The sequence below is a fragment of the Lepisosteus platostomus genome, chromosome 2, assembly GCF_059453375.1.
Source record: "Lepisosteus platostomus isolate fLepPlt1 chromosome 2, fLepPlt1.hap1, whole genome shotgun sequence".
NCBI lineage: Eukaryota > Metazoa > Chordata > Actinopteri > Semionotiformes > Lepisosteidae > Lepisosteus > Lepisosteus platostomus.
In genome coordinates this window covers 5,005,465-5,031,258 of record NC_142612.1, presented here as the reverse complement: position 1 = coordinate 5,031,258, position 25,794 = coordinate 5,005,465, and the positions used below count along the sequence as shown (strand labels likewise).

Sequence of the window (25,794 nt, the reverse complement as noted above, 5' to 3'; positions counted from 1 at the left end):
TGGTTAATGGTATCATATTACACTTTTTAAGGATTATTTATAGCTCCTTTTATTGAAAATTAATAATTTTTTTCTTTTTTTTAACTCACTGATTTATTTTTTATGCAAGGCCTTCTTATGTGATGTGATAGCAGTCATTTCTTTACAAACCATTTACTGTAAGAGAAGGTATGCATTTCTTAGGGATATTATATATTGTAGGTTGCTTAACAAAATGTCCTTTTTAATAATATGAAGTTCATTTTTATTTTTTAAGATCTATTTTCTTAGCAGACATCCATATCCATGGTGAATGTAGCACAAAATGTTTGACCTACTGTAATTTGAATGATGAATAATCCATTGTGTTTAACCCTAAACGTAATCTTACATCACGTTTCGGGAAGAGAAAAAAAAATTTCAATAAAATACAGTTTCTTTTGTATTTATTACTTTAGAGATTATATACTACACTGTTCTAAATAAATTTTTATTTTATTTAATTTTATTCTAAATAAATTTTTATTTCAGTTTAATTTTATTGGAAGGTACAGAATGCTTGGAAGCTAAATATGATTTAAATTAGAAAGGTGAATCTCACATCTTGTCTGGTAATTGGAATAAATGCTACTTTTAAAGTACTAAAAGAAAACTCCGTATTAGCAGTGGATGGCAGTAAGTGCTGCAGATTTCCTGCTCCGGTGTCCCGGTATTGATTCTGGTGTCATCTGTGAGGAGTTTGCATTTACTCTGTGCCTTGGTAGGTTTAGCTGTTCTTCACTGTTCAAAAATGAACCTTCTTTCTGCAGCCCTGTGATGGACTGATGTGTTTTTTGAGAGGGCTCCTGCACTTCCAGTTCTTCTGGGATAGGCTGTGGTGCTACTTGGCTCTCACTGGGATTAGAAGGTTTTCTGAGGATGGATGGATGAATTAACTGTCTTTTCCCATTTCAATACCGCTAGAGAGGAAATTGTGGCCAAAAGCCATGTGAACCTTCTGTCAAGTGTCGAGTGGGAAAGGGAAGGAAGGCCTTATTGTGCCGACTGCCAAGAATATGTGCAGAAAGACATGCCCTCGTTCATCTTCCCATTCTGGACGTGTGTGACTGGGGCAGTGGCATGAGGAAGTTCATTCTAGGTGTGGCACGTGACTGCTTTGCAGTGAAGAATGCCCATCACCTCTTGTAACTGGAAAATGGATATGGGTGAAAATTTAATCAGGACCTAATGGAGTTCTATTTAAGATATCAAAAATAATAATAAACAGGTGGCACTTTAAATTAGGGGCTGCAAATTCTACTTATACATGACTTTAAATGTTGACATTTACATAGAGTGCATATTTTCAGTGACCTAGTATTAACTGACTACTAATGATTCACTTTGTATGTTTTAACAATAATAAGGAGATTCTCAACATAGAACTGTTTTAATACACATTTGAGTGTCAATAGCTGGTTTTTAACACGTTTGTAAAGTATCATTTGCAACCCCTGAAGTATTACTGAGAAGGGAAATGAGTTGATTCTGGCTTCATATCAAGAGGATATGAGCTTCTATTTTCAGCTAGTTCCGACAGTATTTCATCAACAGATTAAAATTTAGCTGTCTGCTTTCTCTCCTTTTATGGTCAAATGCTCAGTCTTCACTCATACAATACCACACCAGAATAAAATGAGCTCCAGTGATATAGTTTTAACACGGGCTATATATTTGGACTGTGGTTGCAAGTGTGATATGGCCGGTCCATTAAATATGTCACTTGAGTCTTAAGTCACCTGATCCATTCTCCAATATTCACAATGGACAGACTGCGTGCCTTTGAAATTTGAATGTTTTTCTTCTCATGTGAGCTTCAGTTTAATCCTAGGCAGGCATATACAGTATGCCTTTGTTATGATCTCTGTCTTTTATTCACAAAGTCATTTTGTCCGAGGACCCTGGGTGTTCCTCACTGTGTGTTTTGGCACTTCCAGCCTGTGAAAGTGTAACGCCTCTTTCGCTTTCTCTCTGCTGTGTCGTGCAGATTGGCAAATTGCGACCTTGGCCTTGCTCCTGGGGGGCTCTGCCATCATCCTCATTGCCTTCCTGGTGGGTTTGATATCCGTCTGCATGGGCTCCCGGAGACGCTTCTACCGGCCAGTCGCCGTCATGCTCTTCGCTGCAGGTAAGCCAGATCTGTGGCATTCAGCACGCGCTCCTTAAAGCTGCATGAGGTGCGTTCCCGCAGGTTCATCGCGAGGGGGAGGAGGGGTGGGAGGAGCAAAGCACGGTCCATAAACAAAGGGGTTCTGGCTATAATGTGCCTGTAACGTTGCAGGACAACACCCCCGCCACCAGCCTGCCGCCTCTGCTCTCCTCCCTCATTCACACCGAGATAACACATCTCGCAGCATGTTACTCGTGGGTAAAATTAGCAAAGGAAAAATTGCGATGCTGCTGCTCTTTGGCTCGTTTTGATCAGCAGTTGTCATTAGCGGAGCAGTTAACTTTCCCTTCAAATGATAGCATGCCCCTAGCATTCATTAAACCCCTATTATAAAGGAACGAGCAAAGGTGTTGAGCATCAAACATTGTTTGAAAACAGAGGGACATCACATAATGGTATAAAAAAGCCAGTGATTAAGCTATTGTGTATTTACCCTAGTGTACAGAATGTGGTAATATACTACCTGTTAGGCTTCAAGCCAGTAAGTGTGATTTAATTGCAGTGTTGCGCTGGATGGTTTCATCTACTGAAAAAAGCATTAGTAGTAATTTATGTTTAAGGTCAAAAGTGAAGCACTCAGGGAATCGCACAGTTACAAAACATTGCGGTTGTGCAAAATAAGGAAACCAGGAAAACATTTACCCCTTAAAAAAAGACAACTAATCTTTAAACTGGCGTATATTCCTCTTTTCCTTGTTTACTTCAGAAAACCACCACAATGTCCCACTGATTCTTTTGCCATAATATAAGTGCCTGTTATAAAGCACTCCCTTTTAAACATCTAAAACGTATTTTGGGGGACTTCAGAGTGATGCAGCTAAGAAACACTCATTGTGGGGGGGCAAGGTGAGCCACAGCCCATGTCTTGATGTCCCTGTGTCGTTGTCACAAGACAACACTGACCAAGACTACCCAGGCAGTGATGCACAGTTTGCTGTGCTCCTCCGATTGCTACTAAATCCCTTTTCAGCCACTGTAGAACCTTTACAATATGATGAACGACAAAAACCTCTGCAGGTGGGTTTATTGTAGGAATATACCTACATACTGTATATTATTCCTCCTGAGTAGTTACAGGAATCATTGCCAGATACCTAAATCTTAAAGGAACTGGAGATTGTAGTCTGAGTGAGTATAGAACAAAAAAACATTTGGCAGGACCAAGTTTTTAAACATGTTTCATAATCTTTTATTGTTTACACAATAACATAATTAGCTTAATGGGTATTATTTTTATTATATGATGTGAAAAGAAGATCTTGATTGTTACATCCTGATGGTGAGCTTGTTTCCTGGAAAAATGCTTTGAACTGTGCATGATTCTGAAAACAGAGCCCGAACTCATCAGTGTCTTTCATAATGTGACGCACCACATGATGAAAGCTCAAAGCTACCAACAATTTATAGGAACAACTATATTAAAAGTGTTATTATTTTAGCAGCTTCTCATGTTTCACCCTGGGTCATGTCACTAGTTGTGATTACCCAAGAGGCAGCGCACTATCGATTGAGAACTGCTTGGATGGTGCTGGGAGGAGTTGGCTCGCTTTTCGGCAAGGAGCAACTCCTGCAACCTGCCAGGTGCTGACTCCCCTGTAGGGCGTAGTGGGTTTCGCATTGAATCAAATGTAAAATAGCTCTGCAGGTGGACACATTGGCAGAGCACGTTATTGCCAGAGCCAAGTCTGAACAGAAAACAAACAATTCCTGTTTGGATGGTGGGTATTAAAGGATTTCCAATTCCATTTTTGTTTTAGACAGTATCTAAATGTTAATGTTAGTTAACATTTTAAGCAGCTAAGACATTATTACAGTGCTAGGTCATAACAGGATATGAGCAAATCAGAAAAATGGAAGGCAGCGTCCGCTTCTTATGCATTACAGTCTTGCATTTAAGGCAACCCCTTCATTGATTAATTGACCAGCTAGCATTATTGTCACGAGCACGCACTGAAATCCGTGTCAGATCTTGTAGAAGAGCCTATGCGATGCGGTAAGAGCTGGAGAAAACAGGAGGCGTGGTAAAAGGGAACACACAGGGGTTTAATAGTGCACAAAATAATAGTGACAGTCCGTGAGACAGTGTACGGGGAAGACAAAACGGCATCCAAATCCAAACGGGCCCAAGGGCAGGTCAAAGCACAGTCCGAGAGTCCATCAACAAGGAATCCATCCTGGGACGCGACAAAGTTAAAATCCCTGGGAGGGGGGAGCACACGGACGAACAAAACATGGAGGTCCAAGGGTGACGGGGCGAGATCCTCCAGACCCCGGGCTCAGGGAGCGGGAGGTGTCTGGATGAGGGCTGTGCCCTCAGGAGACGGACGTAGGGTTTACTGGTGCTACAGTAGGTGGGCCTCGCGGCATCTTACCCTAGTGATGAGCCCCGAGGACTGGAGGAGCTGGTCTTTAAATAATAACGCTAAAAGGGTACACCTGGAGAGCTTAATCACACGAACAATAATGGGAGCAGTGGAGCGCCCTCTAGGGAGGGATATCGGGCGTGATAATTATAAACTCATTGCCTAATTGACCCTTCGGAGTTCCATGAATTCACACACCGATTGCAACAATGTTCCACTGTAAAGCAGACCTAAAGCCTCTTGTTGATTAGCTCTTCACTACTGTATATGCCAAATTCCTTTTCCAATATTGTTGTGTTGCCAAATGGATATAATAACATTGATGTTTCATTTTAAGGCTTTAAAGATTGCAGAGTGCTGTTTATTTCTGTTATCCCCACAGAATTGTGTCAGATAAATCAATATCCAAGTCAAGCAATTCAGACGTGCTCTAATATGTTTAATATTGTGTGCAAGGTTGTGATTTTGGACATTAAAGATTAAAGGACTGCGTAGTCTTACTGTCTCCACAACAAAATCATTCTTTTTAAAATGCGAAAAATTAACAAAGCAGTTCTTCAAATGAACTCTGTTTCATATATGTTTGGTAGAGAGCATCAATATCTCACCTCTGGTTTAGCAAACGTTGGACATTTAAAATTGAGCAGAGTTCAGTTCTTAAATTCACTGTGTGCGTCAGCAGTCCTGCCATCACCTCTGAAGCTGGCAGCAGTGCTGTCTTGCTCTGTTTGTTCTTTCAGGCCACCTTCTGTGTAAAGAACAGACTCGGCTCAGAATGTAATCTACTGTATAGATATTCACTCCATTGAAAAGTTCACTGACCCTTTAATTTTCGTTCTGTTGAATTGATGGATCAACCAACAGATTTATAAAAAAAAAACAATTCTGAGAAAAGAGCAAAAAGCATCGAGTTCTTTCATAGATGTTTTAGCGCTCCGGTAGGTAAAGTCCAGATAAAGAACAAATTAAATTAAGAAAGGAGCATACCCTTCCTTGAATGCATTGTAAAATGTTTTTTAGCTTTTTTTAACAATTATTTGAAAATGAGAAATGAAACAAAACCTTTCATTTAGTTATAATTTGCTTGAATCCACAGACAGTATGTACTGTATGCCATAATTACCTCTTAATTGCAATAATTAGGAATAGGTGCATTGGGCACAACCTGAAAAAATGTACTAGATCTCATAATACCTGTAGGTCTCACCTGCATTTCGTCCACATTACCTCTGCTTCATGAACGCTTTGAAACTACACGTCAAAGGCATTGTATTACACTATATTATTTAAGTGCTGTGGCCAAATTCATTTGGCTTCTAACCAAGTCTGTCTTTTAAAGCTGCATTATGAATGCTGCAATCAATTTTTAATTATATTGTTTTCCATTCATAAGGAAAGGCATACTGCATATGACCAAAATTTTCATTTACGCATTATTTACTACCCTAATTTTTCTTATTGGACCCTCAGATGTACTGTATATAACGATGTCTAAACTGTATGTTGGTAACCTAATGTATCTCAAGCTTATCTTGCTATTCCTTGTGAATATCAATTCCCCTAAGTCCATCCATCCATCCGTTTTCTAATCGATTTACCCAATAAAGGGTTGCAGAGGAGCCGGGGTCTATCCTGGCAAGCAATGGGCACAGGGCAGGATACACCCTGGATGGGATGCCAGTCCATCGCAGGGCACACACGTACACTAACACCAAATCCGTTTTTCCCTGACGCTAATTAACCTACCAGACTGTGGGAGAAAATCCACATAAACAGGGCAAGAACACACAAACTCCATGCAGATCCAGGGCCCCAGTGCTGCAAGGCACCAATGCTAACCACTGCTCCACCATGCCACCCTACATGACACACTTACTGTGCTGTGCAGCCAACTTTTCAGAATTTTTGTAATGTTTAACATATCTAAATAAAGTGAATTAGTTACTTTCAATCTTAACCGACCAAATCTTAAACCACGTAGTTGTGATTCGCCCCTTTAGAAAAGCATGCTGAGGATCTTTAATATGCACTGTTTTCATTAATTGCTGTGACTACAAATGATTCCAGCCCTCGTACATTAGTACGTAATACAAAGTGCACATATTGCTGCTGTAGCATATGTTTTAATTGTACAATGTATAGAACATGGATAGATTGTCATTTTGGTAAAGTTCCACACAGTGGGCTCTATCGCACCTCTACTACACGACAGTGTGGTACTTTTACTGTTCTTTTGTGTTAAAAATACAAGCTGGCAGCAATGCTGATAAGCTTTTAGAAAGGAGCCCAGTCCCAGCAATCTGCATATACAATGTTGATGTAAACATTCTAATAAACCTCACTTAAAAATTGAGCGTCAGAGTATGACAGAAGAAGATGTCAGTAAAGAATAGAACCCAATTTGGTATTAAATGCTTTTTGTTGCTACTTTCCAAACACAAAATCCCAAAACCTTCCTTGGTTGTGGACCAGAAAGAAAATCAGTGTTTATGTTGCAGTGTGGTACAGAAAGAGCTGAGTAAGATAATAACTTAATACTCCCAGTAAATGTGGCATTGAAGTTTGTTCATGGTAAATTTTCTTATATTACAGTTATGCTGCTATCTGTAAAAGCAGATTGTCTGAATTTAATCTGCATAATAGCTACTAATGCTCACACCATCAGCATGCATTACAATGAGGCCTGTGAGGAGAAATGTGTTCTAGCACCATTCGGCTGAATTTGCACTGTTGGCCCCATTATTGTAAGCTAAACTCTGTAGTTTAGTGTGTTGTTACCCGTGCAAATCTCCAGTCTAATGGCAATAAATACATTTACGGCTCCTCAAAGAAGTGAGCTGTGCAGATTCCTTTTTGTTTCTGTGCTCTCAGCTGTCCATCACGGGGCTGAGAAACAACAGAACGGGCCCCCAGACAGAAGATAATAAGGAGACTGACAGAGATGCCTAGCCTGTGCAATAGATTAGAAAGCCACACTGTCAAGCCAGTGGGTTTTACTTTCCAGTGCTGCAGAGGTGATTGCCCTGTGGCTTCTCATTATGCCAGGTTACTCTGCTGCCCCCTGGTGTTTCCTCAGCAAAATCATTTGCAGCAGAGAGTGAGACTTCACTCCATCCAAGCTTCACTCCAGCTCTGCAAAATTTGGAATGACATTCATTGTGCAGCGAAGAGCTCTCATCCCTAAAAGCAACGGATGCATCACACAGATCGTTTTCCTCCCCTTCCTGACCGATGTTTCGGATTCCTCTAATGATACTTTTCTGATATACTGTACAGTACTGTATGCAGGTATGAGTCCAACCCTAGTGTTATACAGTTTGTCCTGCTTGCCGTGCTTTCCCTGGCCAAAAGGAGAGGCAGAAAGTGAATTAAGGGGCCAGGAAACAGCATATGAAATTGGGGACATGTGAAGGACAATTTGCACTTCTAAAGTAAAGCTAATTCTGGTGGTGAATGGTTGACAGTGTACTTGTGGAGGGAGGGGGTGGTACCAGAAATGACTAAGCATAAACACTGATGGGTTTTTTGGGGGAGGGTTGAAGAAGCTGTAATGATTGTCTTTGAATTAACGAGTTACTACATGTTTTCTATGTGGAAATCCGTGTCTATAGATATGGGAGACTTTTAGGAAAACCGATTTCCTGTAAACACGGCCTCTCTGTGCTTGGTCGTTATCATTTTCATGGACAGTGGCTTAGTTTAATTTAATTCACATCAAAAGAATGGTAATATTCAATACTACTCTTAGTTTAAGGTCTGTTTTTTTTTTATTTGATGTTCGCAGCTTAATAATTTAAAATAATTATAAAATAAAACCAAATGCTGTTAAAGGACAAGCTGTGGAAATCTTATAATCACCATGTGGAAATACAGGCAGGTTAAATTAGAAACAGTTTACTTTGTTTCTGTTCTACTCAATTTTTGTGCTTTTGAATAATGTACTTTGTTTTAATAACATATAATGAGGCGTGACCAAAAGCCATATATAAGCCTCTTTTAGCAGTGTATTAATATTCTAGAAATGCTTTTCAGTGGAGTCATTCATATTTGTGTGACTTTGAGCCCTGAAAGGTTTGTCACTCTACACCTCATACTCAAACACTGTTTTTCTTCCTTTAAAAATTAAAAGATGGTCTTTTTTTAAAAAAAAGTTAGAGAGCTAAACATTTAATTTTTATTGTTTAGTTTTTTATATACTGTAGTAACAAATCCACATGCCATACAATTCCCTTTTTTATAGATACATAACACTGCTTGTTACTGCAACAGTGCTGTGACCCAGAATGTGCAAATACCCTTGTTTTCACATACTTGTATTCCGCTAACATGTATCCTGGGAAGCTAGGTTCTTGTTTTCACATTGTTGACCATGTGCGGTCCCTCATCCAGCAATGAGGGGTTATTATGACAGAAGCTGGTCTCTGTCAGATGACTTTAACACTGGGTCAGGGCTCTCACAGCCATTGTAGGCAGTGGGCTACCAAGTCCATGTTCCATACCCCTGTATCTGCCCTGCAGGATTCGGCCAGCAGGAGGTGCTATGGAGGATGTAAGAGCACTTGTGACTTCAGCTCTCGGAGCACCCTGCATTCATCTGGAGGGCTGGTCTCATTTTCGTTAATCTAGTTTTCTGAAACACATTTTAATCTCTGGAGACTAACTGTTCATTAACACCTGCGTTAATATAACATTAAACATTCTCTTTGTGCCATTTATCGATCTGTCTATCCCTTCGTTAGAGGTTGAAAGAAACAAATCTGTCTTTTTAAAGAAGACATTTCAGTCTGATAAATGCAGCGTTGAAAATTCACAAAAGGATCACATGCTAGTGTTTGTTTTTAAAGTAAGAAATGAGCAACCTTTGGCTCTATGCAGCATTGGACCAGACAGGATTTTAGTATAATAAATTCTACTTTTATTAGCCCTATACAATTTCTTGCATTAGGAATTAGTCTTTTCACATATACCAGCTTGCTCTCCATGAGACACACAGACAGGAAGAGAGAAGCCTGGGGTCAGAGCGCAGGGTCAGCCATTGTACATCACCCCTGGAGCAGTTGGGGTTAAGGGCCTTGCTCAGGGGCCCAACAGAGTAGGATTCGGCCACGGGATTTGAACCAGCAACCTTCCAGCCAAAGGCGCAGATCCTTTGCCACAGAGACACTGCTCCACCCACATTATTATGGAGAATTCTACTAATTGTTTTATAACCACATCTTGGATTGCTTTTTTTCAGATGTAGAATTTTCTGTTAGCTGCAAAAATAAAAGAGTATTTACATCAGCCTAAATGTATCTGCCTTGGTGGAATAAATGAGTACATCTTAAATTGCTCTTATACTTTTAAGATTCTGTGGCAGCAGAATTGCAGAGTTAAGTTACTTGGGCTAGACTCCAGTATTTTGCAATACAATCATGCGAACTGGTAAGCAATTTTCCATCCTTCTCACAAAAACGTTTAGAAAAAATGCATGTACTCTCCTTCACTGCTTCCTGGCATATACGGTACAGTATAAAAACGAAAAAATGCCTGGTATAGTTAGACCAAGAAATTAACATTTACAAAATTGTAAGCTTTAAGAAATTCTTCTTTTTTTTTAATACATTTTTTGTATTCATCACAAACTGTTTTTAATAGTACTGTTCTCATGAATACTCTCTCTTTACAACCTACAAAATTAGTTACATGAAAAGTTGATTTAATCATTAACTACAGGACATACTGTATGTAAAAACGGGTATTAAACAAAGATGTAACTGTGGAAGATATACCTTAATGATTTTTATTGTAGTCTCATTAGAAAACAAGCTAGATTTGTGGATAGAGGATCATTGGCAAATGGATTTTAACATTCATAAGTACAAAGTTATATGGGATGTAATATATTCTTTGGAGTCCTAATCAAGATAGTGTTGTGAAGTTATAATAAAAAGCAAACAGAATAATTGGCAATTTAACAAAGTGCTGAATTTACTGTAATTGTCAGGAGATGGTCATGTACTGTACAGACCGAGTAAAGGTAATAAATCTATAAAAGGAGACAGAATGAGATTTGACACATGTTTCTAAAATCCGAAGAGCAGCAAAACTTGGAATGAGGTAGCGCTAGGAATTCATTTCGAATGGACAATAGGACATACAGTATTTAATTACACAAAGAGTTAGTATCTGGAACTGGCTTTGCAACAGAATGAATTTTAAATTCATTTAGCTGCTAAACCACCAAACTAGCAAGACGCGTTGAATAGCCTCTTTTTGATTGCAGCCTTTCTTTCTTACAGTAGTTTTAGCCAACTTCTGAATGCCCGGGGCTGTTGATGTGAAGATGTACAGTCCAGCTTGGCAGTCCTTGTTACCAAAGTATCTTTACAGACAGGCATGTGAGCAGCACAGGTCCACCTGTGTGTCTGAAATCTAAATTAAAAGCCTGAGGATAGCTTTTCAGTCGAGCTTCCAGGAGAGGATTCGAGAAGATGTGCGTGCTGAAATATAAATCATTGTTAGCCTTTGCTGGCTATTATTTTTTAAGTTAGTGAGTGGCAGTAGCAGATTTTTCAAACCTAAAAGAAACCACACTTTTTGTTTTATGTTTTGGTTTAAAAATGGAATGATCGATGAATGCGTGATAGCTTGAGGGTATTTAAGAAGGCAGAGGTGTTTGCCCTCTTCTTGATTCCCATTTGCAGTAGGAAAGATAAGAACCTGGAAGAAAAAGGCAAGGTATGCAAGGTTAAGTTTATTCTCGTGTATCCTAGGGTACAGTACTGTGATTTGAGAGAATTTAGTCAACTCTATTTGTGATGAGGTATTACACTGATGTCCGGAATCATTCACTTTCTTAGAGAAAGGTGTAGAGGTACAGTATGCAGAAAAGCCATTTGTGAAATATGTTGTTATTATTGTACTGGCCTATAAGACTACAGTATAAGATCATTAGAAAGGCTCATAATTAAATAAGTAATTCATATACTGTGTAATTATTAAGACAGTGATGAATTCATTTAATAGTTTAAAATGTTATTAATTCTCCTTCATTTTTTTTAACTTCCAAGTTTTTGGAAGTTAGATTCTTGCCAAAATAAATCTGCTTTGGCTATATATCCAGAACTATTGTGCAAGAAATATTCAAGCTTGACAAAGTGCAATGCTTCCCACTAGACAAAAGATTATTAATCTCCCCCCCCCCCATGTTCTCTATGGTTTGATATAATTTTATTCTGTAGCCTTTTTAGGTGGAACATTATTAGTTAGTGTTGCCAACAGCAATCTAAAGAGAACACATATAACATCTCAAAGAATTCAGCAGGGCTGTTCTTCACTGTTGTTAGTTTTATTGTTAGAATATTAATGTTGATATACAGACAAGTATTGTGAAATATCCAAATTGCAGTATTCAAGGTTGCTTTTTTGCTTATATATAAGTTGCTTTAATGCTTATACTGTATGTAGTCAGGCCTTTTGCAGGTATATCACAATAGTAACTGGTGAAACAAAAGTTAAGGCTTGCGGTGTCGCCACTAAAGGACAGTTTCAACATATTTGTGAATTTTGTTATATTCGGTCCAATGCGTGTCACTTATTTCTTTTTCTTATATAGCATACGTGAAAATAAAATAAAAAAGTAAACAAATTTTGAATCTTAAGACTATTCAATATAGATTTTTATAAAATCAATTTGTCTTAGTTTGAAGTACATTATAAATCAGTGTAATGTTAATACATAATTATGTATGTTTTTCAAAATGCCCTTGGCTTTGAAAATCCAGTCAATGGAAAACTGTTCTAGCGAGAGACAGACTTAGGCTTACCAAGGAATATTAATGGCTAGAACAGGGCCTCAGTGATTTATAATAATGCAAATAGATGCAGATATCATTATATACAGTGAAGGCTGCAACCAGTCCTAGAAGAGCACACATACAGCAATCTACATTTTAAAAGGATCCAATACACAGATGTTTTTTTATGTGTAATTTTGGTGTATGGTGGATCACCTGTGTGTATTCTGTTTTATCTGCCCTTAGGCAAAGGTGGAATATGTGTGGCAGTTTTTTTTCTTTTCTAATTGTGTGATTGCTGCTAATGGCCTGAAGGACTGCAGAGCCAGAAAAGAAGCATTTTCAAGGTCAGGGACAGCAGACAGGCCTAACCCTGCAGGGTACTCAATTCATTGCTCTGCCAATATGAACAGCCCTTGTATAAATCACCTCTTTTAAAAGAGTTATTAGCTTGACTTCGAAGTGGAGTTTGCTTTTGTAGGTACTGTGAGTATGCTGTAATACAGCCAATTGCCAAAGGCACAAAACACAGCATTCAGCATGGGAGAAACTTCTCAGAGAAATGGGAAGATCTGCATGCATTACTTTACTGTCCTCACCTTCTTAGCAAATGTGCTCTTTTTGGTTTCCCTATGTTTAAGATGCTTTGGATAAAGAAAACAAGTTTACTTTGTTCCATGTCACAGCACAAGTCAAACCAGGGCACGGTGCTGATAATTATAGTCAAAAGACAGAAGACATATTCTTTAACCTATAAATTTGTTTTTTAAATTCTAGTTTTCATCTATGCTTTTAGTATTTTTGCAGTAATTTATATAAATACATTTAAGATTTACATAAAATATCCTTTTCTGTTTTACAGTAACAGTAGTCTTTTCCACAAAGCCCATTAACTAATTATGAGCGCCTAATATGAACAAGTAATAGGTTTATTCCATGTTGAAAAGAGAAGAGAGAAACACAGCGTTTCGGCTGTGGAGCCTTCTTCAGGTATGAGAAAGACAAAGCAGATGGCAGCGATTAAATAGCACAGGAGAACAAATGCTGGACAAGTGGAGGAGGAGAGAGAGGGGAGAGGCAGAGAGGCCACTCAGGAAGGGCAAAGTGGAGAGGGGTGGAGAAAGGTGTCACCATCGGAGGTGAAATGAGAAACTATGGGCTTGGAGAAATCTTTAATCTTCACAGTCCTGACATGTTCTCTGAAGCGGTCTCCTAGTCTCCTTCCTGTTTCCCCAACATAGATAGCCGGGCATTTTTTGCAGGAGAGACAGTAAAGGAGGTTGCATGATGTCGTCTGGGTGATCCGGAATTGACCTGAGGGGCCCTGAATGAGCGTGTTGTTAGATATGCATTTGCAGGTGATGCAGCGAGTTCTGTTACTGGGGACGGTGCCTGGTGGGGATGATTGCTGAGTGCGGCCAAGGGAGCTGTGAACAAGAAGTCTATGTAGATTGGGAGGTCGGCGGTATGGGATGATTGGGGGGTCAGAAAAAAGGGTACCGATGGAGGGATCACCCTGTAAAATGGAGTAGTTGTTAATAATGGTCCTGGGGGGAAGAAAGTGTGTTAGAGTGCTAGGGAAGCCCCAGAGGAATGTGGTTGTGAGATGGGGAGTTCCTGATCGAGTTGATGATCCGAGAGCTGTTTTTGGCCTGGGTGAGGGCCCTATTGATGACATGGGTGGGGTATCCTCCGTTGACGAAAAAAGAATGCATTTTGAGTTCACGGTTCTGGAAATCCGTGTCATCACTACAGAGTCGACGTAGCCTGAGGAACTGTGAAAAAGGGGAGAGAGTTTTTGGTGTGAGTGGGGTGAAAAGAGCTGTACAGGAGATAGCTGTGTGAATCTGTGGGTTTGTAATAGACCGAGATAGAGGGTCACGGGTGGTTAATAGATACATTTATATCTAGAAACGGAAGAGTGGTGGAAGATATGTTAACTGAATATTTGAGGGATGGGTGAGAGTTAGTAAATTGATGCAGGAAGTGCTCTAGCTGGTCATTAGAGCATGTAGCAGCACTGCAGTCATCGATGTATCGCCTGTAGAGGTCAGGGACAAAGCTAGTATAGGAAGCAAAGAAGCGTTCTTCCCAGGTGACAAAAATATTGTCATAGCTAGGTCCTATCCTGGTGCCCATGGCGACACCACTAACCTGCTGATAAAAAAGGTTATTTAATGAGAAAGCATTGAGTGTGAGAACCAAATCGGCAAGATGCACTAGAGTGTGGGTTGGTGGATCAAGCAATGTGCGTTTGTCTAGCATTTGCTCGAGGGCTGCAAGACTGTCATTGTTGGGAATGATGGTGTAGAGAGACGTGATATCCATGGTAAAATATAGCATTTTGGAGGCATGGTTAGTATCCTTGATATACTGTATGAGGGAAGCATTTCAACCAGCGGTCTCATAAGGCTGTCGAGAAAAGCAGAGATGAGTGTGGTCGGACAATTGCATGCTGGGACAATGGGGCGTCCAGGGGTGTTGGGTTTGTGGATTTTGGGAAGGAGATACAATTGGGATACCTGGAATAGACCTATTACTTGTTCCTTTGCAGACTACGCATACAGAAGCAGCTATTCACCTGAACTGCTTCATATCTACATGTAGGTCCCTTTGTGTTTCTGTAGGCTGTCTGTCATACAAAATGTACACAAAGAGCTTTTTCTGCAATCTTTCTTCTTGTTGTCTTTTCTCTGAACTCTATTCCCCTTCATGATAATTATATTGTTTACATTTGATAAAACTGACAACAGCTCCACTTTCAACAGCAAATCCATGAATAGCTGTGAATATTTGTCGTTTTAGGTTCCGTACACTGAGATCTGTAATTTCACCTATCCAAATTGCAATTTCTATTATGTCATGATATGCATAATCATCCATTGTGTATTATGTATCTTATGTCATACACCTTTGCATTTTTAGTGGGAGATTGAAATGATCCTGTAACACCTTTGCGATTAGTTTTATGCTTTTTTGTCATAGAAGCAACACTTTTCAAACTTTCTGTCAATCCCTCTCCCATTTTCAGAAAAACAAGATGCCCATTAATAGTTTTCCATAGAATACACAAGACTGAAATCTTTTATAGATAGGGCTGGATTTTGTTATTCAGTCCTTACCAAAATATTCTCAATGAGGAAGTTGTTATTCTTAAAAATGGATTATTAGGCTTCTGAATTGGAAAACTCAGAGGTTTGGTCTGAATTGGATACAGTACTGTATTGAATTAAGGACCAGAAAGGTAAAGTAACAAAGATATATTAAAAAATGTTCAAGATTATTATCAAGTATCACTATGCACTTGTGAGTTAAAATTATTTTATGTGAAATGCAAGTTGTTATTTTCGTACAAAAAGAAGAAAATTGCAGCTGGTCAGCAAGATCATATGTAGTTTTGTGTTTTAAGTCTGTGTCTCCAAAGGTTAGATACTGCCCCACAACAATGAAAGGTGTAGCAAATCATGGCTAAACTTATTTTTGGATAAATGAAGATAAATATTTGATGGATGAAAAAAGAAATGATTTTGATATTGGCATTTTACGTTATAAACATTTAATGGATTATGAACATATTTCTGTTTACTTGATTTTTTAAATTTTACTTTTTCTAAACATAGAGCTTATCCACCAAACTACACGCCTACATGAAATGTGTCTGTTGCAGGCATAACTTTCCAGTATTCAGGACTTTGAAATTATCTATCATTAGGCAGAATCGGCTAGACATGTCGTAAACCCCTTATAACTGCAGTGCAGTATTGTGTGGGATCGAGTTTCTCTAGAACCAGTTGAACTCCAATTATTATAGACTCAAAGATACACTACAGAATGACTATGAGGTAAACTATGTATTAAGAAATGTACTGTATGAGTTTGTAAAGAATAAGAAGTGTTTTTATATTAATGTTCCTCCTGCAGAAAAATGGTTCTTGTATGTGGACTACTTGGGAAAGCAAAGAAATCTACAGCACATAATAAATACTGTCATAAGTAGGGGGTTGTAAATAAGCACAAATAAGTATCAGTCAGGTCCGGTAACCAGCTTGCTGTGGAAGCATATTATAAAAATTAAAAAGAATTACCATTGTCGGGGAATATGGAGTGTTATACAGCACATATGTTCTTGTTTTCTCTGGCACATCTTGATGAAGTACTAATAACTACAGTAGGCGGCAAGCTTAGACGGGACAAAAAATAATTACAATAAGCCACAGCTACACATCACAGAAGGTCTACAATTTTGTGAGTTAGCCGAGCCATGCCTTAGAAAATAGATATAGGAAACAGAATTCATTCCCTAAATCCGTACTCAAAAAATATCTATAAAGGACAAAGAAGGAATCTGCATCGTATCAATCCAGGATCCTGCCCAGTGCCAAGATATTCTCTTGAACTGATGCTAAATGAATGGGAACAAATTCCCAAATTTTAAACAGTGCATCACTAAGCAAGGAGATGTGTATTTTTACAATCAGGAAATCAGTATTTGCAACATACCTGGAGTAAAACCGCAAATCCCTTTCCTCAGATTATGGTACATTTGCAGCGTCCAGATTACCTGGACAAAATCTGGTTTTGTAATCTGTTTGCAGGAAGTGTCTCTCCCGACCCAGTTTCTTCTCCTCTAGTCTTCCTTCTTCTCTCCTTTCGCTTTCGCTCTCTGACACTCTCCTCCGTTTATTGTATGGTCTGTAGAGGCAGAGATCCTGAGGTGAGGCCCCATTTTTCTATATCCCATCCCCATAAACACTGGCTTAATGACCTCCCTCAGAATTATCCATGTTGTCACTGTTAAATATTGATACTGATATATTAACATAACTAACATTACATTTAGTACCACATTTAAGCCATGTTTACCGCCCCAAGGACAGCTACATAAACCACTTAAACAATGTCTATTTTATCATCCTGAATTCAGCACCTGAATTCTGTTCTTGAGAACCTCAAAGATTCGACTGCCCACCAAATGGCAACAATATTTAAATATTGGCTTTTGATTTTGACTTCCTAGTTATAATCATTTTTCTTCCTAGTGTAGCAAAGTTGGTAGCAATGTTTATATTGTTTCAAATATATGCTTCCCTACCACCCTAAAACACTCTCTATCCCCAGGACCGTTAACGATAACTTTCCTGTCCTACAGGATGATCCCTCCATTGGGGCCCTCTTTTCTGACTGCCCTACCATCTCATATCACCAACCATCTTATCTGTGTAACCTTCTTCTTCATAGCTCTCTTGACCGCCCTCAGCAATCATCCACACCAGGCACTTTCCCCTGCAACAGAGCTCGCTGCATCACCTACAAGTACATATCTAACACCACACTCATTCAAGGCCCCTCAGGACAATTTTGGATCACTCAGATGACATCTTGTACCTCCAGAAACCTTATTTACTGTATCTCTTGCAGTAAATGCCCAGCCATCTACAATGGGGAAACAGGAGGGAGACTCAGAGACCGATTCAGAGAACATGTTAGGGCAGTGAGGATTAAAGATTTCTCCAAGCCCATAGTTTCTCAATTCACCTCAGGCAACCATGATCACACTGATTTTTCTGTCTCTGTTCTCAAAGAAGGGTTTCTCAACTCCCACAGCAGAAAGACATCAGAAACTAAAATTATACTGAAACGTGGTTCACACCTTCCCCTTCTCTCAACGACAGACTTGTTTTCTTCTAATTCTCTCTGTTCATCTGTAGGTTTCGTTTCACACCTCTCCTCACCTCTCTCAACCTCGCACCACTTGATTGGCCACTCTGCCTCTCCCCTCTCCCTCCTCTTCCTTTCTCCTGGCTTGTGTTTTCCACTGCTGTATTATCTTTGCTGACTGCCCTATCTTTCTTACACCCGAAGAAGGCTCCACGGCCGAAACGTGTTTTCTTTCTTCTCTTTTCAGCATGGAATATACCTATTACTTGTTCCTTTGCAGCCTACGCATTGTATATTTTTCCTTTTGAAAGAATTTGAATTGCACATCTGATACAGACTAAACCTCTAAACCTGACGAAAACAAAAACAGCCATCTGAATGCTAGTACAGATTTTGCGTTTTCCAGCCTTGCTGAATTAAAATAGCTACTGAATGTTCTTGTACCACAGCCTTGAGCTCAAGACAGTCGTCGCAATGGGTTATATGTCTTGTATGTAAAGAAGCCTTAATTATGATAGGAGAACCTTGAACATTCAGGCTTTAAAAGGAAAACCCTTTTAGTATCTCTTCTATAGTGTTTTAATCATTTGAACGTTAAGGAAATGTGAATTCTCTATATTTCTTGAACTTTTAACATACTGTGAATCTTAAAGTTCTCAGTTTGTCTTGCTTTGCCAAGATTCTGTGTCCAACAGAATTGTAAAGGTACATTTGTTGTCAGACGTTATCAGTATTAAAACTAAGATGATATCAGCTAATACTGTAATTCTCTGCGAAACTTTTTTCAGTGTATTGGCAAAACCTTCTTTATTCATTTCCAAGTAGACGGTGGTCTAGAGAAATAGATTGATGAGACAACAGGGTTTTGCCCTTGTTTTCAGAAGCTGTCTGAGGTTGCTGACGGATGAATTGCTGGAACCTCCTGTGATAATCACAGGTGTTACCATATTCAGTGTGTGGATGGGTCTCAGATAAAGAGAAGAACGGTTAATGAACAACTGTATCGAATATTATAACCAGTGCAAACAGAAGTGTTTCCAGTCAGCTGTAAAGTTTTTAATACCGATTGCATTAATATAATATCAATCAGTGAAACATGAAAAAATATGAAACATCTCATAATAAAATTTAGCATCATTATCGCATAAGACAACCATTTGAATTTTCTCATCCAGATTTTTAACAAATTATAGATCCAAATGTGTTACAACACTTAAAAGTTGTTTAGAGTCATCGCTATTCAATCATCAAATTGTGGGTTAGCTTTAAGGTGTGTCTTTACTTTAATAATAAATTAATGAAAACATACCACAGAATGTTGAATATCTTTCCCATGAATGGCAATTAAAGGTGTATTTACCTGTCTGATATTACGTATCCACAGAGTACTTATTCATAAGTACGTCTTAATCAATACAGTTGATAAATCATCCGGTTTATTTACGATTTATCCACTAACACCATTCCCCACTGAAGTAGCAAGAATGCCGTTTAAAGTCTTAACAGGAAATCAGAGACGTGTTGTAATTACACCCTTGGTTTGAAAACGAAATGAAAATGTTTTTTTCCTCTATATTCAGAGGTGCCGTCTCCTTTGTAGGGATGAAACACTCTGCGAGGAGGTCAGCTCATATGCATTCGAGAAGGTCATTGCTTCGCTGCTGTGATTGAACTGTCCTTTCGCGTGCTCTTCTGTAATGCCATGCCACCCGTGCTTGCGCCTTATTAAATAGGCCATGTTTTGAAAGTGAAACGTCTCCATGCATGCTAAACAGGGCCACGGCCGCACTTCAGTGGTCTCCGAAGGAAACCCACACCTCTGTGATTTGAGTAAATTAACTGAACGTGTTGTGCATGTTTGCTTGATCTTTCTCATTTGTGTCTCTGTGGTGCAGGTAATACAGACAGAAACTTAAAAGCTGGTTATTTCTGGCAACATGTAAGCAAAAGCCCTTCACTACCATATTCGAATGAGCCTTTAAGCTTTATAAAATATTCATTTTCTTACAGTTCATAGAAATTATATATACTTGCAAGCTCTCTTATATCATTAAGAGCAAAACTAAAGGCATTATCTTCAAATGTGTTTAGAATGCCATTATATCTTTAATCTTTGTCATTAATCATGTGCTCTTGAGTATGACATTGATTTCTTACCATGTCCCTTTTGACAGAGTCATGGATGCGTTTAAAAAAAAAATTGTTTCCAAAAGCCCTTATTTGCTTATTTGTTGAAAGCTGAGCAAACCACAAAGATGTCACAATCTAACGATGAAATACTTTCTAAGCAGCCGATTAACTGATTCAGGAAGGGCAGGGTATAGCACTTTCTTTACACACACATCTGTAAGGATTCAGAATCTTATCAAGCTTTTTTCTCATTTCATATTTACTGAGCTACAATATTTCTTCTCCTCTTACAGAGAAGGAGTTATTCAACTATTGATGCTTCCCTCTAAAACCTGTTTTGAAAATGATGTAACTCAGGTATACTGTATCTATAAAAGAAACAGAGCAGGTTTAACTGAACTAATGAGGTCTGTGAAATTTAAGGGGCAATTCAAGGAGCTGCCTCTCTTTTCTAGAAGTTCATACTGTATATACAGTACAGTAGATGATGGAATTATATGTGAACAGATGTTGATTAAGAAAGACAATCCAGAAGTACATTCTTCTGATACAAACGGAAATTAAAGACGAATCAAAATTATGACTTTAATGAAAGTAAAAAGTGAACCTCTATCTGAAATAGTTATATACCCCTGTTTCATTTTGAATGCACAGTGTTCAGATTTATCCCCCCCCCCCTTTAATCAGTCAGGCTAGGTAATAAGGCTCCTCAGGAAGGGTGTTCAACAGTCTCTTACTGTATATAGAACCTCTGTAGCTCTCCCAGGTTATATGACCTGCATTTACGTGTATAATGTGCTCTTTCAATCTTGTGCCATAAAAGTTCTGCTAGAGGCTATGATTAACAATCAGGAACAGTTATTTTGATGCAATTTTAGCTATTGTCAGTTGAATTTGTTGCTGCTATCCTATTGTGAAGCTCATATTTTACCGATCTTGAGAGAAGGCTCCAGTTGTTGGCAAAAACATGCTGGTAAAATCTGAATCCCATCTGTCCATCAGTTTCAGCTGGAACATCAGAACAAAGGGGTACAAAGACAGGTCTCAAAAGAGTCCGTTTTCTTCTTCAGAAAAGGGGTGGCATTCTTTTACAACATGTGCTTTGCTTCTCACATCTTTGAATCATACTCCTGGTGAGACTGTCCAAAACCTTGGTTTACGTTTCCTCTAACCACTTCACATATTCCCATGTAAGTTGTGAGTAAATTAGGTACTCACTTGGCAGATTCGCATCTTACTGTATGTTATCGTGGAGCTCTGGCACAGACACCAGAATTATGAGGTCATCCTTAAATGGTAGTGATAGAGACATTCTGTATTCTGATAAAGCCAGTTTTTTTAAAGATGCCCAGTTATTGCCCTTTGCTCTGACTTAGTATATCAAAGGTTTTCTGACTGTATATTACAGAAAAACATTGCATTGACCCTGAACATATTGATAATGGATACCACAGCCATAACGTAGATGTCTAATGGATTTTTTTATGCATCTATGGATTTGCTGTGATGGGCAATAGATCTTTGGACCATTCACTGACTTTCTCTTGGTGACATGATACTCAGTATTATGCTTCAGTTTTCAAGCTCCTTTTAAGACGCAGTGATGGTGAGGCTGCTTTTCAGAATCATCTATAAACTTTAAAAGGTTATATGAACCTACAAGATGACTTACAAGCTTTTGTAATGAAATGTAAAGCATTTGTAGTCAATGTATTGACAGGCAGTTTATACATTTGAACATTTTGGCAGTTATATTGTTAATATAATCGACTGTATAATACAATATATTCAGTACACCTTTTCATACATTTCTATTATTTTAATTAATAAATGTTGTAAAATCTTGTTGTATGCCTGCAATTTATATTTTTACTCAACCTTTGGTAGAATTAATAAAATATATATATATATGAATAGATTCTCAGGCTACTGAGTTCAAATGTGTTGGAATTAAAGATACTTTTTTTTTTAATTGTTTCCATTATTTCTCAGAGTCTTAACTATAAACTTACGTAAACACACTACTGGTCGTTGACATTGTAAGTGATCATTTAATAACAAGTAATGTCTGTTTTTCTTTTTCAGTTGTTCTTCAAGTCTGCAGTCTTGTCCTGTACCCCATCAAGTTCATAGAGTCTGTCAGCTTAAGAATATACCATGAGTTCAACTGGGGGTATGGGCTAGCCTGGGGAGCCACCATTTTTTCCTTTGGGGGTGCAATCCTGTACTGTTTGAACCCCAAGAACTATGAAGATTACTACTAACACTGCAAACTGCCACAGCTACCTGGGGTACCAACAATATTACTTTTCTAATATTATTTTGTCTCCGAGGAGCAGTTTACATGCAGTACTTTCTCTGCCTTTGGCTGCAAAAGTATAATACCTAACAAAGACAATGAGGATGGGTGGGAGAAAAAGGAAAGTAAATAAACCGTGTTTTCTTAGAGCTTAACTGACCTAACTACTGAACTGACTAAATAGTTTGCTTTTAATGAAGTTAAGATGAAAACTAGTATATGAAAGAGGAAACAAAAAGCAATGCGATACTTTGGAAATGGACACGTCCTTCAGTTTGCATTATGGGATTCTGGCACTTCTACTTTTGTCCTTCAGAACCTGCTCATTAAATACGGCTGCATACAATACGAGTGATGCAGATATCAAAGCCTCCTGGGAAGATTTCTTTTTTGAGTGCGCAGTGACCAAGACACTCTCCAGCTGTGTGAAGGAGCCTGCGTTGTCACCCAGGTGCTGGGAAATTGTTTTGCTTTCTTAAAGGGGCCGACTAATCATCTTGCAGAAAATCAAGGGGCAACAGAATCACCTGAAAGCTGTTATTGGGTTTGATGCCAGCAAGAAATTCAAGATAATTGCATCATTCATAAGCCGCAGTGCTAACAGCTAATCTGGCTCTCTGTTTCGTAAATCCCTTTCGTAACGTGGGTGGGTTTTTTCCCCCCTCAAACCAATTACACTGTCAATTATACTGTAGGGAGATTGTAGAGGAAAGGGAAATGGTTATGGAATGTGATGGTGCTCTAATCCACATCACCCTTTAGCAGTGCTTGAGGGTGGGGGGGACGAAAAGGCCCACATAAGGCAGCCTGGAATTAAATACGTTTCCATGCGTCCTAAGATTTGTTGGGAGGAAGTTATATAGAAGACGAAACTGTAAAACCTCTGTGTGATCTGGCCTGGTGAATGGAAATGAATACAGGGTCCTGTTCCATTTTTCGTTCCTTTTTCAAGTCGCACATGGACCCCAGAAGCCAAGGGGAAATACGCAAATACTGTGCAGAGTTTGTTTTTTGAAACTCTTTTCGCCTGACTAGTTAATGTTTCGAAAAGAAGTGGGAGATTTCTCAGCCCCCTTGTTGTAAGTTTTCCTTTACAGGGCCACATCCCTACAGCGGAAATTTCTAGCACACCACAGGACAAGCTAAACTGTCAAACAGATATTTACGGTCACAATGCCAAACCCCAGAAATGGATAATTATGGAAGGCTGTCTAAACAGAGAAGAAGAAAAACAGAAATGCAAGACAAACTTGGCTTCTTTTTGGTGTCAAAGAGTGTTTTATTGGGAAGCAAGAAGAAACTGTGTTATTTCAAGTGTGTAATAGCATAATGTTAAGCCTCATTAGTTACATTTTTTGACTAAAGCCCAATATATACTATTTCCTGTTTTTCAGTTGTGGAAGCCACCCTTTACATCTCCAACTGCGGTTTCTTACACCTATGAAGTATACTATTCTTCTGACATTCCAAATGTATAAGGACTTCTGAATATCCAAATAAAATATGTTTTTGTTACATTTTTACCCAACAAAGGCACAAATACACAAAGGAAAAATAGAAACCCTACAACAGTACATTAGCATTTGTCTATGATGCTGTTACGCTTTCACCCAGACAACAATTGTCATTACCTACACAGAATAAAGCTGTCATGTCATTCATAGTTATTTTCATTTGGTAATAGAAGCATTTGACTATCTTAAATAAGGAGCTTGTTATGAAGTTCCATTAGTATTTAAACAGTACACAACAAAGAGCTTGAAAAAAAAACATATCTACTATAAAACGAAAAATTCAAATTTTTCATTTGTAATGTAAATATTGGACCATTTTAAAGTTGAGAGATTCCACAAATCTTGTATTAGTTTGTGGAAGGATGCTGTTAGATTTGGATTCTGATTACAGATCCCCAGTTTGGACCATTAATGTTAGTATGGACTGTTCTTTTGTGGAAATGCAAGCTCTGTCGAATATTCTCCCTCAAACTGTCTATAACTTTTTAAACTCCACTCTTCAAGGGTTTTTATTACATGCATACAACTGAACAGGCTTGCAGTAACTCCCTATAGTATAGCAACACAATTTATATATATTAATATTTATATATTAATTTATGTAATCTATATCCCCAAAACCTCGGACGTATGCCCATTAAACTGTGAATAAAGCCACTCATTTATTTATCTTATGATCATATATGATCAGGATTGACATGTCAGCCATATGCCATTATGTCTGACTGAGTTTAGTGAACATCACAGAGATTGCTCCAACTACAGTACGCAGTCTCCCCCAGTATGCAATCCAGAGACCTCCACCACCCTGCCATCATTGTTAATGATGCTGAAGATGCCTCCAGCACCTGAATCCAGCTGTCTTGCACACTTCCATTTAAGCTTTGAAGATGATAAACTGTACAATATATATAAAGACTAAATAAATGTGTCAATATAAATGCTACATTATGGATTAGCATGTTATTGTAAATTGTTGAATGAGCATTGAATAGACCATCAAGTGAGGTCTAATGTATGGCTAGCAATGTAATTTATTCTGAGTTCACCAGTATTTTTGTACAGAACTGTGCACACTAACCTATTGCCTCTGTGTCCTCTACATTGCCTCAGACTGTGCCTAGACATTTTGATTTGTCTTCTAAGAATCAGATGTAATTCCATGTACTGGATGGCAGTAATGTTTGTTTTAATGGCGTCCTACTCATTGCTTTCAATTTTGTCACAAAATAACTTTTCAGTTCGTTTCAAATGTAGGATAATATGTCTTGTGGTTTAGGTGAGCCATTAAAATATTCTGGTTATTGTTCCTTGTTTAATGTTTTCATGTTAGATTTTGTGTTATTAAAATATTAATGGGAGTTTATAAACAACTGTTTAGACCACGTGACAAGTGAACGGAGATATTTACTTCGGCTGACTGCCGGATCTCAGCCATCCTGCATCTGTCACTATATAGATCAGGACAGACTGCAGTTTCCATTTTCCACTTTTGTGTTCTGGACTGTGTGAAGTGATGGCTGTCTGTATTAGCTCTTTCATGAATATAAACAGAAACCTATTGGCTAAACACTTTTCTGGTGGTGCTTTTATGTATTTGAAGTGTATTCATGTGGAAGAATAGGGCTTTTAATACATGGTATACATGATAGAATAAGCATATTATGCATGCTTATTCTTTAATGCATACCGTGTATTACACTATCTTTATAAATATTAAGTGGTTCATTCATTTTGTTGCCCAGAGTCTGTAATCTGCAGCCTAAAGAAGCTCAGGCACAGTCTTGAAAAGAACAACTGTTAACAAAGCAGACCTGAGCTATGGAAGGTTTTCAGTAATTGACTGTCATACAACCATTGATCC

The 25,794-nt window shown here is 38.5% G+C and overlaps 1 protein-coding gene across 1 annotated transcript in view; it reads left to right on the top strand.

Moving 5' to 3' along the window:
• Positions 1-25,500, top strand: part of tmem47 (transmembrane protein 47) — a 44,236-nt gene extending 18,736 nt beyond the window's left edge. The window contains exons 2-3 of the mRNA XM_088646770.1: positions 2,006-2,146; positions 22,203-25,500. Coding sequence (XP_088502896.1) covers positions 2,006-2,146; positions 22,203-22,381 — 320 coding nt within the window. The 3' untranslated portion in view covers positions 22,382-25,500. The remainder of the gene's footprint in view (positions 1-2,005; positions 2,147-22,202) is intronic.
• The last annotated feature ends 294 nt before the right edge of the window (positions 25,501-25,794 follow it).